Source organism: Rhamphochromis sp. 'chilingali', assembly GCF_963969265.1.
Source record: "Rhamphochromis sp. 'chilingali' genome assembly, chromosome: 8".
Taxonomy (NCBI): domain Eukaryota; kingdom Metazoa; phylum Chordata; class Actinopteri; order Cichliformes; family Cichlidae; genus Rhamphochromis; species Rhamphochromis sp. 'chilingali'.
Window position 1 is genome coordinate 18,249,416 of NC_137935.1, and position 15,587 is coordinate 18,265,002.

General features: G+C 40.8%; 1 protein-coding gene across 5 annotated transcripts in view; it reads right to left on the reverse strand.

Annotated features, from left to right (window-relative positions):
• The window catches only part of dock10 (dedicator of cytokinesis 10), a 64,744-nt gene that overhangs the window by 952 nt on the left and 48,205 nt on the right, over positions 1-15,587 (reverse strand). For 2 of the 5 annotated variants that reach the window (XM_080889925.1, XM_080889923.1), the window contains exons 26-55: positions 14,705-14,818; positions 14,548-14,619; positions 14,267-14,413; positions 13,848-13,931; positions 13,633-13,729; positions 13,440-13,472; positions 13,033-13,211; positions 11,984-12,100; positions 11,734-11,842; positions 11,516-11,637; positions 11,073-11,187; positions 10,670-10,736; positions 10,235-10,282; positions 7,847-7,957; positions 7,179-7,288; positions 6,990-7,102; positions 5,878-6,015; positions 5,604-5,786; positions 5,398-5,508; positions 5,088-5,303; positions 4,926-4,983; positions 4,188-4,289; positions 3,480-3,586; positions 3,236-3,358; positions 3,021-3,134; positions 1,542-1,688; positions 1,231-1,441; positions 915-1,105; positions 733-833; positions 438-576 (exon numbers count right to left, since the gene is read on the reverse strand). In XM_080889925.1, the coding sequence (XP_080746051.1) occupies positions 438-576; positions 733-833; positions 915-1,105; positions 1,231-1,441; positions 1,542-1,688; positions 3,021-3,134; positions 3,236-3,358; positions 3,480-3,586; positions 4,188-4,289; positions 4,926-4,983; positions 5,088-5,303; positions 5,398-5,508; positions 5,604-5,786; positions 5,878-6,015; positions 6,990-7,102; positions 7,179-7,288; positions 7,847-7,957; positions 10,235-10,282; positions 10,670-10,736; positions 11,073-11,187; positions 11,516-11,637; positions 11,734-11,842; positions 11,984-12,100; positions 13,033-13,211; positions 13,440-13,472; positions 13,633-13,729; positions 13,848-13,931; positions 14,267-14,413; positions 14,548-14,619; positions 14,705-14,818 (3,579 nt within the window). Of the gene's footprint in view, positions 1-437; positions 577-732; positions 834-914; positions 1,106-1,230; positions 1,442-1,541; positions 1,689-3,020; positions 3,135-3,235; positions 3,359-3,479; positions 4,049-4,187; positions 4,290-4,925; positions 4,984-5,087; positions 5,304-5,397; positions 5,509-5,603; positions 5,787-5,877; positions 6,016-6,989; positions 7,103-7,178; positions 7,289-7,846; positions 7,958-10,234; positions 10,283-10,669; positions 10,737-11,072; positions 11,188-11,515; positions 11,638-11,733; positions 11,843-11,983; positions 12,101-13,032; positions 13,212-13,439; positions 13,473-13,632; positions 13,730-13,847; positions 13,932-14,266; positions 14,414-14,547; positions 14,620-14,704; positions 14,819-15,587 lie in introns of those variants that run through there. The other 3 variants (XM_080889924.1, XM_080889926.1, XM_080889927.1) reach the window with 3 other exon arrangements.

The window sequence follows — 15,587 nt, forward strand, 5'->3', positions numbered from 1 at the left end:
CACAAGAATAAGAATAAAAAGCTGCAATTGGAATAGGAAAAATGCAAACGCGAGCAAATATCAAGTCTGGCACTTTGGTTCCTGAGTTGGGAGCTGGGATTTCAGGTAACAATAAAGTGAGTTAAGCAAGTATAAAGGCGAAAAAGATGTCTTTCTGTAAAGAAATCTGATGACATGACAGCAGTTTTACAGAGAGTGGACAGGGAGTGGTTAGGCAGAGAAGATGAATGGAAGGCAAGGATGCTTTTAAAAGCAGCAGTGTGAGAAAAGGTTGCAACAGAAGATGATGTCCATGAAAATAATAACTGCCTCCAAAAATAATGCATGAAGAAAAAAAGAGGGTGCTCAGTATGCCATGCAACTGAACTGCCAACAAATAAATTAAAGAATGTATGGCAGTATAGTCTGGACACTCATTAGTCTTTGCATTGTGAGACCTGTTCATTCATGATCCCAGAAAGCTCAGTCAGCATGTCCCGGTAGTGAGCTCTCATCTCCTCCTGGTACTCCAGCTGGTCCTCCTTGATCAGTCGCTCATTTACATCCAAAGCCTGACCGCAGGCTTCTGCAAACCGCCTGCAGGGGGCGGATTAAGTTTGACTTATGTTAATGTGCTGATCATTGATATGTGTTTAACTTTTTTTTTTTTGTGAAACTTAAATAGTATTACATTGTACGGTTCCTGACAGTGGACTAAATCATTGTTAGCTAGCTCAACACTTTAAATCATACCTGAAAATCTCCTTCAGAAGTTTGACCTGGTTGTCTGGATACTTCTTAGCATTCTTCTCCTCCAAAAATGCCCTGGCATAAGCCATGGGCCCTGCGTTCACCTGGATGGAGATGATCAAGTGAGACAACACCAGAGTAACCTATGTAAAATGTGTGTATCTATAGTTTGGGAGAATCCCCACCTTGACGCTGACACTGCCTTGCAGTTTTAGCTGCAGCCGGATCATGTCCACCTCCTCCATGTTGCAGAGCTGGTTGAGCTCAGAGACTTTACGTGACATCTCGTCAATGGCAACTTCAATTGGATTCATTTCTGTGCTTTGCTGCTCCACCACCTGGATGCGCTTTTTAAGGTAAGGGAAGCTGGAACTTGCTAAAGAACAGAAAAACACACACACAGTCTGTCAGATACAGTAATAGAAAGAGGACAAATGTATGTTCTGGTGACTCAAAAAAATATGTATCTATCAGAGATATAAACAAAGAAGAGATACTCACTAGTCAGTATGGTGCGCCGTTTGCACTGCTCCTCCACATCCCCATGTTTCTTTCCTGACAGCGTAAACGGTGTCTCAAATACAAACCGGTTGATGTTGTGATGCCTCTCGAAGTCAGTCCTTTTGTCACATTGTTCTTTTTCGTCAAAGTAGGGCACTACATATGTGACCTGAATGTAAGCAAACTTGGGGTCCAGGTCTTTAGGATTTACCTGTTAGCAAAGAATTTTACAATATTATCACATAAGCAACACACCGAAGCGCCAACAGATGTTAATTCATTCATTTTAATGGCCAAATTCTGTAAGATACCTTATTAGAGTCCTGGATCATCTTGACATTTTCAGCTCCAAACTTGTCTGAGTAGAGTTTGAGTAATCTCTGGGAGATTTCCGACAGCCCTGTCAGCTTTGGCTCTTTGTAGATGAACTCTTTGCTCTCTTCCTCTTCAAAGAAACCCTACCAGAACACAAACACACACATATGCACACACTAATCAGCGAAGCTTGTTACATGTTGGTTGGCTTGGTGTGTATGTAGTCTTTTATTTTTGATTCATAGGATGTGTTGCTTTTGCTTTCACAGCACATTAGATGTTGCTCTCTTGGGGTTTCTTGAGTCACTTGTGCTTTCAGATACAAAAACTTTGTCACTTTGTTAGAACTTCTCAACACTAACAGGGTACCAGTGTTAAGTTCTGGATGAGGGAGTGCGGAGGCGGCACTGGAGTCAAATGCCAAGGGTGAATGAGATTCAGTAAATCCTATCTTCTGGTTCACTGTTGCTCTGTGATATCAGCTCGTCTTAATGTTTAAGAAGGAAACAGTTTCATTGTTGGGCTTAATGGGAAGTGAAATGGGCCACAGCAAGCCTTAGACAAACCCTTCAAAGGGTAAGAGCAGCAGATGTTAATAGTGGTAAAAGGAGAAGAAAGGTAAAAGTGGTTAGCACTGAGGAAAATGGAAAATCAAGGACATACAAAACTTACCATATTCTTGATACAGAATACAACAAAACAGAAGAAAAAAAAAGCAGATAGAGAAATTAAAGACACTGATTCAGTCAAAACAAATCTAGTGTCCTGTTTCCATTTCCATGTCTCACTGACCAGGTACTGCATTCTTCTTTATCTTTAAGTCTCACTATTTTACACCTATCCTGTGTAAAACAGCCAGGTTTGTAAAAACCGAGCCCAAACCACACAATGCACCTTTGGAGATAAAGCCAGTGCTTCAAAGATGAACCCAGGGCCAAGTAGAATTCAATATTAAGCTTTCTACAAGGTTTAGTTATCCAAATTACAAAAAAGACTAGCTATCCTGACAGTTTCACTTTTATTTACCAAACCTTTGAGATTTCTGGCACTGACACGTGGTGGTATGCGAACAAAGAAAGAAATGATCACAAGCTTACTGATGGGAAGAAGCTTTGCAATTAAACAGCAATTTATCATTAGAATAATTGTAAATTAAAGTATTAACTAAATAACTTCCATTTCAATAGTCAACAAGACATAAAAGCTGCATATAGATAGCTGGATATATATGCTTCTACCTCTGTCTTTGCAGTTGCAGAATTTTTTTTCCATAGATTTCAGTTAAGGAAATCTATATCTCTATTATAACATGTGTGTAGAACTGATCAAGTTCTACACACGTAGTTAAGTTTATGTGCAAAAACACACCACCTAGTGGTGTTTCCGATGTATTTGTTAAACGTGTAGTTACAGTGACTGTTCGTTGTCCTTTGTATCTTAAAAGTCTGTGAAGGTAAGCTCAAGCAAACACTCACCTGTCCGTAGAAAGCTACACGGTAGTAGCGCCCAAAGAGACGCTTTTCTGAGTTCACCACCTCCGTCACCTTCAGGTAGGAGCGATGGATGTCATAGTACAGCTCTGATAGCCTCTGTAGGCACAAGCAAACAAACAAACACACAAATAATTTCATACGCAGCTCACACTGCACATTTTTTCACACGCTTACACAGAAAGGGTAAAAGCCGTTACCTTGAAATCTCTTCTTTTTTCAAAGACAGCAATTACAGGTTTGTTGATGTCAGCAATGAGCTCGTATCGCTCCGATTTCCACAAATAGTCCACACACAGCTCCAGCTGCTCCACCAGGGTGTCCTACACAGTGCAACGAGAGCACGAAGAACATAAGAGAAAAGTCTGACCGGCAACAGTAATTCTGATGATTAAATCCAACAGAGTTAATGGTTTTGTTCAGGACAAAAAGGCTAACACGGACCTCAATATATGGCGTGTCTTGTGTACCAGTGTCTTCCTTCATGGCTCCCTCCTCTTTAACATTAGGGCTGATGCACATAAATGCTGCCCAGCCCATGGAGAAGGATGCTGGTGTGTCAAACAAGTGAAAGTGATATCAGGGCACGATTACTAAAAAGACACACACTTGCATACTTCCTACAGACATCACACGTTATCGTTGGTGCTATGTTTGGCATGTAAACGCACGTATAGATGCTTAAAATACATCTGCTATCACAGTCTTGCAAGAAAATACGAGACTTACAGTCAAGCATTCAGTTTTTGCAAAAACAGCAAATGTGAGTGTGCTTCACATCAAACCCCTGTGACACTGAGCATCATATCCTGTGAGACTTGTGTGAACAGACACAGTGATAGTAAAACGTAACCTGGCACAAGATCATGCCATCAAGGCAAGAACAGTGGTCCTCAGAACAATTTACTGCAAAATGCAATACACCGTGTAGAAAAGTGATTCAAATTTAAACCACCACCAGACAACCTGATGTCCCTTTGATCCAAATCATGTCCGCCACTCAATATCCAGAGCTTGCAAAAAAATTCAAAAGGTACAAACAAATATAAGTGGACACTCACTACCAACCACATTCAGGTCTTTCTGTTTCTACATTCATGTTTTTACCCAACCCCAACACCACCCAGCGGACCCCCAGGCGCACACACTCACTGTCTGGATCTCGGGAGGTAGTTAGTAAGGAGCTACATTTATAGACAGGGCTTTCTTCAGGGGACACACTGGACATCCTGGCCTTGTCAGCGCTCCAGTAGCCTGTTTGGTAGGAGGGGAGGAGGAGCAGGTTTACAAAGTTTATGTCCACTTGCTTTTGCCACTTTATGCTCACGGACAAGGCTCACAAAGCAGCTGAACTGCTGGCACTCTATGCTAGGAACTAGCCCACAGGCTCAGTGAGTAAAGCCATGCGCAAAAGACGTCAGAAACACTGAGTGGCAGATACAAGCTGTTTACACGAGGAAGCATGCACACACAGAAAAACGTGAAGCACAGGAAAATGTGTGGACATCAATCTAAGAGGAGGATGGAATTTAAATATAAAAGAAAGGTCTATACTACTACAGGACAGGAACAGGAATCAAACATCATTTCCCATGAGTTCTCAGTCAGTCACACTCAGATGAAAACTGTCCTCACTTTCAGGCATACACATCAAGAACAGTGAATGTATGAAGGACTGATGCCTCAAAGGTTTGATGACTATGATAGCAAAGAGAAAAAAGTATTCCATTGTGAGAAGCTGCTGTATGTGATTGGATGAACTCAAGTTAGCATGTCTGCAGAGATGCACAAATATACAAAAATCTCACTGCACTGCAAACAGATATTTGCACACAAACTATGCTGCAAAAAGCTCGCAAGGGCAAAAGTGGCAGCAAAGTGTGGACTAACCTCTCCTCTTCAACGATTCAGCAATCAGGGCTGAGATGTGGATGTAGCACATAGCAGCCTGAGGGAAAGACAGAAGTTAGATGTTTTTTAAACTGATACTTTCATGTGACATTATCGATGTTTCTGAAGCCCGAGAACCTGACAAAATGCAACATTTCGAACCTCTGAGAGATCCCCGTTGCGGATGTGAATCTTGGCCATGCTCTCGAGCCAAGTGCGTCGAAGCTCAGGGGTGCTCGCGTAGGAATTGGCCAGACTGTACTGCAGATCCACCAGCATTTCAGGATCCTTCTCATGCTCCTTCATTTGTGCTGTAGCCATCAGAACTGTCCTGATCCGTTTGGTCAGGTCCTTCACCTCAGCAGGGAACGGTGTGTTCTGTAGAAAATGAAAGTAAAATTAAATATAAAGTACACGATTGATGATAATTATTGATAGAAAAGGTGTTTTAAAAGCTTAAGGAATTCTGTACTTTCAGTGGTGCATCTCCATTAGCAAAGTTGTTTATGATGGCCAGAGACTGTTGAAACCTCGAGCCTCCGATTCCAGCATCTGCTATCAGCTGGCTCACTGCCTTGATAACCTGTAGCAGAGACAGGCCAGTATAGCCATGAAACGGTGATACGCAAAGTACATAAAACTCAAATGAAGTCATTTTACTTCTTTATATTAACTGACCTGCAGATGTGAGCGAACGATCGACTTTCCCTTGGTAAACTCAAAGTTTTTTCTCATGAAAAAATACAGCAGGGCAGCTGCCTCCGTCTGGGTGGAGCTGGATCGATGGTTACAGCACTTGAGGATCTCGTAGCAAAGACAGCCACACAGGTCTGCCTTACCCTGGAAAAATGCACTGGGAAACTACAGAAAAAAGAGAAAGACGAAACTAACCATCAGATAATGACTCGAGTCTTCAATGATATGTTGAACGATTAAAGAAAGGTTTACGGACCTTTTGTACAAAAAGCCTGAGTGCAGCAAAGACATGCCGTAGAGTAGCAGTTGATTGGTTGATCTGAAAGAAGAGCAAGTAGGTGTCCAGCACCTTCTTCATCAATGTGTTCTGTCCATCGTCCTGCAACAGCTGCTTCTGGATGAATGTGAGAAAACGAAAGCAAAACATGTTTCACCAGACTTAACTTCAATGCAGTCTTTAAAAAAACACTAGGTGGCAGTATGTATGAAATGAATGTGTATGAAATGTGTTAAGACTTGAGCCACCTCACATTTATTTATATTTTGCTGGGAAAGTGGGAAATGGGTGTAACAGTTTACTGTAACATCTGCAGACATGTGTAAGTACAGTAAAAAAGGCAACAATGGAATTTATACAAATTCTGCTTGAAAGTCAATATTTGGTATGCCCACTTTTATTGAGTGAAACATTAATGATGGAAGCAGACAAATCCCCATCAGGTTTGCATCAAGAAGGACTTCTATTGTAAAAACAAAAAACAAAAAAAAACCTGCCAAATTAAATATACAGAGCTAAAGGGAGCAGCCAAAAGTAGTTTCACTGTCTAGCCTATCGTTAATTTTTTTTATAAAAGTAGTAATAGTAATAGTCCTTCAGGTGTCTACAAAGCTTTTCTTTGGATGTTGACTGTCTTTTGTTCCATTTCTGTTAAAACGATCCCACAATGCTTCAGTAATATTGAGGTCCAGGTTGTGGTGAGGCCAATCCAAACTTAATCTAACTGAAATGCAGTTCTAATCCACAACAGAGCCTCAACATTGTTTATTTTTATTTTTATTTTTTACACGTGGCTGTAGACACTCACTGTTCCTCTTTACCATGCCTCCTGACTACCTCTGTACATATCAGTGAAGATGAACCAAACATTTCACTCAATAAGACCTGTTGCCACTGGTTTTCAGGACGGTTTTTGTGCAATTTGGTATACCACAGTTATTTTCCCCATTTCCTTCCTTTAGAGTGTCTTCTTGACAGCCACATTTCCACATAAGTGGCTTAAAAAAATAAATTTCTCTAAAGAAGTACAATGTAATACTTTGTGGTATTAACTTTACTTTTGGGTTGTATAATATGAAATGGTCACAGACCTTCTGATGCTGAACAAACAGCTCTAGTACATCCAGCACAGTGAGGGCGACCTCTGTGGACATGTTCGCCTCAATATCTGTAGGACTCAACGTGTCCCCATCCTGAATGCCGTCTAGAAATAGAAGCACGTATGAATAACAAATACATCAAAGTAACCTCACTGTGACCTCAGTCAGAGTATTTGTTACCTGGCTCCATCAGCTGCAGCAGCTTGGGGTTGGTGAGGGCATTCTTGCCCCTGATGATGGGCATGGTTTGGGAGCGAGCATGCCGGTGGCCATCACCCCCAGATGCCATCCTGGAGGGTCAACAGCATGAATCAGAAGCTCATATAAATCACAGCGTGTGCGTGTTTTACTCATGACTTCTTTAAATTGCCCTTCAGTAAATGTGGTACTAAACCTTTGGATAAATGCAAAGGTACACTATCGCTAAAGATTCTGCACACTTAAGTAGGCGGGTAGATATAAATGACATCCATGTCTCAAGGACTTGCTGCTATCGGGAAGCTATCAACACATGAGTGTACAGACACAAAGACTGGCAAATCACACAGAACACTGCAGGTATGGGAAGAGGCATGCTGAGAACACAAGTTACAGTCTGTAATGTGGAAACACAGTGGTCACATAAATGGTGAAATTACACACGACACAAATGCATTATCCTTTTTTTTCAAGTATTCACATTGCTCTTGCATGTTTAACGTGTATTAAAGAGTCTGGAGTTTTATGACATCATAAAGCACTTTTGGGCCACCAGACATCATTAGCATTCAGAACACTTTCAGTAAACAAAGACTTTGTTTGTCATCATGGCTGAGGTGTTGTCTGTTTTCCTTGTGGAGGGTGATTACCATTGTGGGAAGATGCTTGAGGGTTGAGAGGACTGGGAGGGGTTGTTAGAGCCCTTCAGGGTGCCATTGGCGTGGGTTGACTGAGCCAGCTTTACTGCCGCTGCTAGCTTCCTGTTCACAAGCCAACCACATCAAAGCTAACATTAGTTAGTTTAATTAAGACCATCAATTTTAAAATTGTTATTAGTTAGATATCCTAACTGTGGGTGGCATGCTAATAGCTGTTAGAGCATGTCTGTAATCAATAAAAAAACTGACCTTACTGTCTAAATGTGAAGCAGCTTGCAAAGCGCTACAATTTTTGCACCTTTGTGACCTTGTTACATATTTATAGAAGCCGGGTCACATTTGATTTTAGTAAGGCTAAATGAAATGCAAAAAGCACACAAGATCTCCGATTTGACCTTGGTGTGATGAAAGCGGCTGGAGCCAAAAACAAGGATCAAACAGCTCGAGAGGAAGGTCAGCCAGATGGAAAGGTTAGAGTCAGTAGAGCTGATGCTTTTAGTTTTCCACTAGTATAGTAATGTGAAAATGTTGCATTAACTCTTGGTAGAGTGTGAGTGGAAGCTGGGGCTTCGGGGTGATAGTAACATACAACTATGGACAGCTTAGGGACAAGATATTGGTGTGATGAAGCTGAATGTCAGTTATGCTGCGGCACAAATGAGCTCCGTAACAGTATCTCAAGAAAAACAGATGTTCAATTTATCAAATTATTGTGATCCTTAAAGCTTGATCAGAAACTGCTGCCAATCTGAGTAAAGCAAATGCTTCCTGTGCCAGATAAAAGAAAGCGCGTAAGCCAATCAACACAAAAGCATCAGAGCCTATTAAAAACACTGAAGCCAAGCAGATGGTGGAGCTGAGCCAGTGCTGAGACTGAAGGCATGGAGGCAGAGGGTTACAAGGTCAACGTGCAACATCTGAGTCGTAAAATGTGGAAAAGATGTAAAAAGCAAACGAAACCAGCACACGGAACATTACATAAAATGGATCTGTGTCAACAAAGAAAGTGTTACTTGATGTGACAGGACATCGATAAATGTGCGGTCACAAGGACAAACCATTATCAGAGGCACCATGCACAGAGCGGGGGGGTGAATGCATGCACTGTCATGGAAACTACAACAGCAAGGTCGAACATGGAGAAAACGTAACAGGCAAATGTTACTTAGTTGTGTTATGTTGGTCGTGTGCATTGAGAACATAGAACATTAAGGAAGTAAGGGATAAGCTAGAATAATGTCTGGGACTAAACTACAACATTGCTGGATAAATGAAACAATTTCCTCAATCAGCTTCTAACTATGACCAGTGGCCCTAAAACATGTCTTGGAAATCTTTGGTTGAATTTATATAGGAGATTTCTCTGTTTTTTGCTTTTAACTGTTAACTTCTCATTGATCTAAAGTGGGTGGGGCTCAGCTAGTAAACGTCAATGCCATGATATGACAGCTTATGTTGTCAGACTACTGTCAATAACACAGGATTAAACCACAGTCACACACTCCTGATGAAGCAGATTAGTAGTTTTTGACAGTTACACTTGTTATTCAAGCATTTCCTGATGGTTTAATCACAAATATTCAAGATTAAATCTTTAAGACCTAATGTAATGTATTTCATCACTCCTGAACTTCAGTGGGGTGCCCAAACTGACTCAAAAGAGCCAACAGAGAAAGATGCCGAGACAGACACACTCTGAATCCCCCGTGGCCTGGTATTATGGATGAATGTTAAGTAGCTAGCAGCCCCAGACAGGCTCAACTACGTCTGAGAGCCCTAGCTAGGCTTCCAGCTATCTTCATTCAGTTAATGCCTCCACACACAGTAAAGCAGTGTGTTCTCCCAGCCTTTTGTTGGCTTACATCTCAGCATCCTATTGCTGAAAGGAAAAAAAGAGGGCTAATTTAATTAGCTGGGAGGATCCAGAAGATGGAAGAGGCTCGCAGTGCCAATGGCTCAGCTCCAGTAAGAGCACGCACACACGATAACAACCCCCATCCTGTGTTTGCCAACCACTACACTACAATATCCAGCAGTGATTCTTTTCGAACAGTGAGATCCAGGAGTTTCACCTCCCCCCTTCTTCCTTTTCTTCCCTCCTTCACCTCCTCCCCTCTTGAAGCTGATCCCTGAGTGTGTGCACGCATACTGAACACATTTTAGTATTTCTGCCTGACTTAGTCTGATTTCACGTGCGTGCGTGTGCGAATGTGTCTGTGGGGCTGCATTTATGATTGTGTGAATGATTACATGAATTATGTATTATTGTGTGGTGGCAACATGTACACTGAGTTAATAAGCAGTTTCCATATGTGTAGCGTTACAATAAATGCATTTGAATGGCACCTGCTCCATCTCTTTGCTGGAGAAAGCACTCACCTGGCTATGTGGCGTTTTCCAAGGAATCTAAAATGCTGAAGACAGAGCCTAAGGAAACACAATTCAAAAGTTTTCTCAGATAAGAAGACAGATAAGATGGAGTGCATGTGATCACACTGAGGTGAACCAGAACAGTCTAGATGCTGAGACAAACAGGAAACACGGAAAGTTAATTTACTGCACTCGTTGGTGGACAGGAGCTCTCACTGGAATTATAGTCTGTTTTTCTTCTCTCTACCTCTCTCTTATAGTGTCAGTATTTTCATACTGGCCACGTTCCCTTTTCTACTCTTCTTGTTCACTTGCCCTCAACCCCGTCTGTCTCTCTACAGTTTTTTTTTTCTCTCTCTCTCTCTCTCTCTCTGTGAACAGTGAGTATCTCTAATCAGTGTAGCAATGCCTGCAGTCTTCAGCAAAAACAAGAAGAGCTCTTACTCCAGAATGTTGAAGAAGTCCGAGATCTCCTGGTGAATGGCGCGGTGCCAGTAGGACACCAGCACATCTGGAAATAGACAATGAAAGACATAATATAAAAAATCTTTTCACAGACTGAAAAAAGTATGGCTATCTGAAGCTCACAGTATTAAAATCCCTCAGCAACAGAACAAAAAGCAACTTTTGTGTCAATTTTTGTATACATTCACTGCTAAGTATAGCAGTAAATGTAATAAATTTCCTGTGGACTGCATGAATTCTTTAAGTGATTTTTATTAATCCTTTATTTATCCAGGTAAAAATCTCATTGAGATTAAAAATCTCATTTCCAAGAGAGACCTGGCATCATGGCAACAAAAGTCACATACCACATAGGTATATAACATTTAGTGATAGATCTTACCTTCAGATATGGTTTTCATGATCTGCAAAAAGCACATGAGGAGGCTGCGGGTCTCTGCCTGGTCCAGCTTGTCACATCGAGAACCGTAGCCTATCAGGGACTGGGGCCGGGCAAACTAAGGACCAACATCAGATAGAAATGCAGTCAGTGATAAACTGTTGCTAACAGGAGTTAAAAGTTGGATATAATGGGCGTGTTATTAGCTGGTCCAGTATTTTTAAATAAAATTTTACTACTTTTAAAAATGCAGAAATAAGATATTATATGGGTGATTTTGGGTTGCTGGAGGTGCTGATTGCTGAAATATATTTTACGCATTATTTACAAAGTATAATGCTGCGGTCTTACAATGTACATATGAAGACTACCAATGAAACTTATAATAAATAAATGACTACATTTTCTATACAGATGTTTGCTCTTTTTCATGTGAACTGTCTCACCTTCTCACATCCATCCATTTTCTCGCTGTTCCTGTCACTGTTGCTCGGGTTGGAGTCCACGCTGATCAGAGAGCCTCGAGAGTCAGCCTGGTTAGCCGTAGCAACTGCCAAGGAGGAGAAGGCTGGCGCGGGAAGAACAAGTGTAGGCATCAATGTCCTGACTTACTTTATATTAGATAGATTCACTGGAAATAGACACACACATATAACAGTGCTACCTGTAATGGAATTGAGTACTTCTTTGGAAAATGAGGCATCTACAGAGTTGGCATGGCGAGTAACCCCTCCAGCTGCCACTGCTCCCACACTGAGGTCATCTCGAGAGCCCTGTTGCAGGTGCAAAAAAGACAGCACAAAGAGAAAATAGATTTACCTTAAAACATAACACAAATATACATGATTCTGAACATTTAGGAGCCAATCAATACAGTGTTTTTTAATAATTTCATCATTTGTCTTGACTCTTACTTGGTCACTAGCAGTAAAGTAGATGGGGAAAAGGTCCCTGAGGAAGAATCTTGGCATGTTGTCCAGGATGAGGCCATAAAGCGGCAGGTAGAGAGATGCAATTCTTGCCTGCTTTTCCTGGAAAAGAAAGTATCAGTCAGAATTGGTCTAATTAAATCAGTACTTTTTTATATAAATCATCTCATTATTTGACTCAGAAACCTTTTTTAGGCCAAATACATGCAATTCAAACTTAAGGTTATGTGTTTAACCCCGGCTCTGAGTAGGATGAGTGAGTGAAAAATAAAAGGTGGAAAATTTCATAACAAATTACATGACTGAGTAGCTCTTTTTTTATACCCAATAATCAGTATAAAAAGAAGCATCCAGAAAGGCAGAGTCTTTTTTAGATGTGAGGATTATAAAGTGTTGTTAAATTAAGAAAGATGTAACACAGTGATGACTTTTTTGAAACGTGTTGCTGACATCAGATTAATTACAGTTAATTGCAATTTTAAACTTTAAAAATTACAGATGAAATTATTTCCTAATCATTATATTCATTTTATTTACACTTTGCTTTATTTCGACATTGTTTTTCTTAAATGTAATGTACTTCCTAATCCCTGTATAAAAGCACTGCAGACTGCACTCATGAATTAGAATAAAGCAGCCATGGAAATTCACTGACCTCAGCAAAATGTTAAATAAAATTTCACCTGCATTGTGTTGCATGAGTGGTTTTTATCAATGTAGCCATTTTATTTCTTGATTGCACACATTTGGTTTTCATTCAGGCTTCGGCCTGACTACAGCCCACTGCTCTTGTGTTGTGGTTGGCAGTATTTGGCAACGTTTAACTGAGGGCAGATTGCTAACTTTGATCTGATCTAGACCCTTCCCAGCATCCATTAAGACATCTTCATGGCTGCTTGCAGCTGCTTTGAAGAATCACATGTCAGTGTGTATGTGTTTGCATGAGTCACTGTGGAAGAATTTCTACTGTTTGCTCATGACTCATTTTTCATGGCTTCGGTTTCTTTTCCCATGTTAACATCTGTTCTGTCTACCTTGGTGGCATAGCGTGCATCCAGAGAGTGTTTGGCCATTAGGGTTTTCAGGGTGGCCAAGGCTAGGTGTCTCAGGTCTTGCTCGTCCTGGAGAGCCAGCCCCAGTTCTCTCAGCAACAAGCCAGTCAGGAAGTGTTTCCTGCAGAACTCTCCAGTCAGGTTGTACTCAGGCACTGATGCTGAGGAGAGACGCCACAAAGAGAGCCACATTTTAAATGGAAATTAACTGAACTGCACAGGATTCAAACAAAGCTTACACACATATTTGCTGTAGTTCACTGATCAGCAAATATTGCGACATGCTGAATGTTTTTATGGATTTCATCATCATCATGATATTCATCCCACTTCAGGATACACAGTGTAGCACATACAATGTAACAAAAGGAATGAGTGAACATATTTACCATGAGTACTTTGTGTTTCTGGGAATGCATGGTCTGACATGGACACATAAAGTGAGAAAAAAAAATGACAGAAAGAGAAAGCGAGAAAGACTGAGTGTTAATAAACAAATGAGAGCTACTCGATGCGTGATCGTTACCACATTGAAAAGACACTCAGTGCCCTACAAGCGTATAACCTGGGGTGCGACCTTACCTGTGATGCGAGCGGAAGGTAAGGGCAGGCTGAGAGGAATGTAGTGTTCATGGTTACACACTTCTCTCAGGAATTCAAATTTGAGTTCACACAAGACCTGTAAAACACACAAAAACAACATTAACATATTGTGTAGCTACACATAAAAGAAGGAACGTCTGTATGATTCATTTCTACTTTCCTGGTATCAGTTTCATTGAGATTTTTTTTGTTACCTTGCTGTCGGCAGCAGTGATCATGTTAATGTAGTTGCTGATTAGTTTGAATGTAAAGCCTCTGTCCATCAGGGTAAAGCAGCGCTGCAAAGACACAAAGACTGGAGTCAAACTGGCGATCAGACTAAGCATCACTTAATAAAACAGAAAGAGACACATCATTTAGCATAGATGGAGGAATCAATGGATAACAAATTGTATCTGCAGACTGTTTACACAGTTTGTATTGATCCCACTAAGAGCAAAATGTTGTAAGCCTAATAGCGCAGTGATACAGTATATGTTTTCTTCACATGGGCTCAAACTTGAAGGAGTCCAAAGCACCAACAACCTGTTTGTTATTTTGGGGTTTTTTTGACAAGGTTTCCCTTTAAGATTATACTTTGAATTAACAAGATAACTTCTAAAAATTCTCTCACCTTCACAAAAGCTGCCACGGCTAAGTTAGCACTGCGTGTTTCTTCTGGCATCTCTTTGTTCTTCCAGAAAATGTGTTCAGACACTGTCTCCACCAGGTTCTCCACACGGCTCTGGTAAGATGAGGGGAATCGCTGGGGCCTGGGAAGCTTTAGGAACAAAGATTAAGCAAGACATGGTCATGCAGCATGTACTGGGAAGATGGGAAGTGCAAAGAAAACTTGCAGGTGTGGTCAGTAATTGACGAGATTAGAAGAGGTAGAAGTGGATTTTAATACTTTACCTTTAACTTGTCATAGTCAACCAAATGTTGGGCCATGGACTTGACGATAAGTTCAAAGAAGAACCAGGAGAACTGCAACCAAAAGAGGCTAAAGTAGGTCAATCCTGTTCATGTATTTAGTGAGTAATTAAGAGTGAGTAGGAGGATGGAAGCAAACCTTCAGCACATTCTTGACAGCTGCTTGCTCATTGCTCTTCAGGTCAAAAGTCATTCCCTTAGCCAGCTCTTCATGAACTGTCCTAAACCCATGGTCCTCTGACTTGAACACATACTACAGAGAGAGAAAGAGAGACGGAGAGTAGGAAAAAAATGAGTCATACGTGCACATGTAGCAATTTATTTGTTTTAAATGATTTGAGGGTATTTTTTGATACCAACTGGGAAGTGAAAGTATTCAGTGAGTTGAGAAGTAGATACAACAGTTTCAACAATTATAACTTTATTTTAATTATTGTTTAATTGGAGATGATGTATCTGAATTTCAGGAGCGGGACCACGCCTCCAAACACGCTCCTTCCAGTTATCATCTATATAGATTCCCCCAGTTCTGCAAGCTGCTCATTCTCGTTCACGTGCCCCACCCTCCCTCCTTGTTCTCAGTTCTATAACTTCTTCACTCCTATTTAGTACACGGGGATCTGCCAGGCCCGGGAGCCGCCGCCAGTCCTCTTCGAGTCCTTCCCCAAACCACAGCTCAATTCATGTCCAAGCATTCACCTTTACCTACTAAAATGCTGTCAAACCGAAAATGAGGACGTGGGTCCAGCTAGTGAATTATGAACTCTTTTTTTTTTTTTCAGAATAAATACAATACAGTACAGCAAACCAAATAATTTCTTATTTTGAACAGTCTGGTGAACACAACGACATTTAATGGCATGCTGTAGATAACTATGCTGCAGCTCTTTCTCTGTGTTTTGTTGTTTTGGATATAAAAAAGTTTTGATTAACTAAGATCATTTTCAGCTATTCAGTTATTAGTAACATGTGTTTGGGGGTTTTTTTCAATGAAAAAAAATATACGACTAATTAAAAAAAAA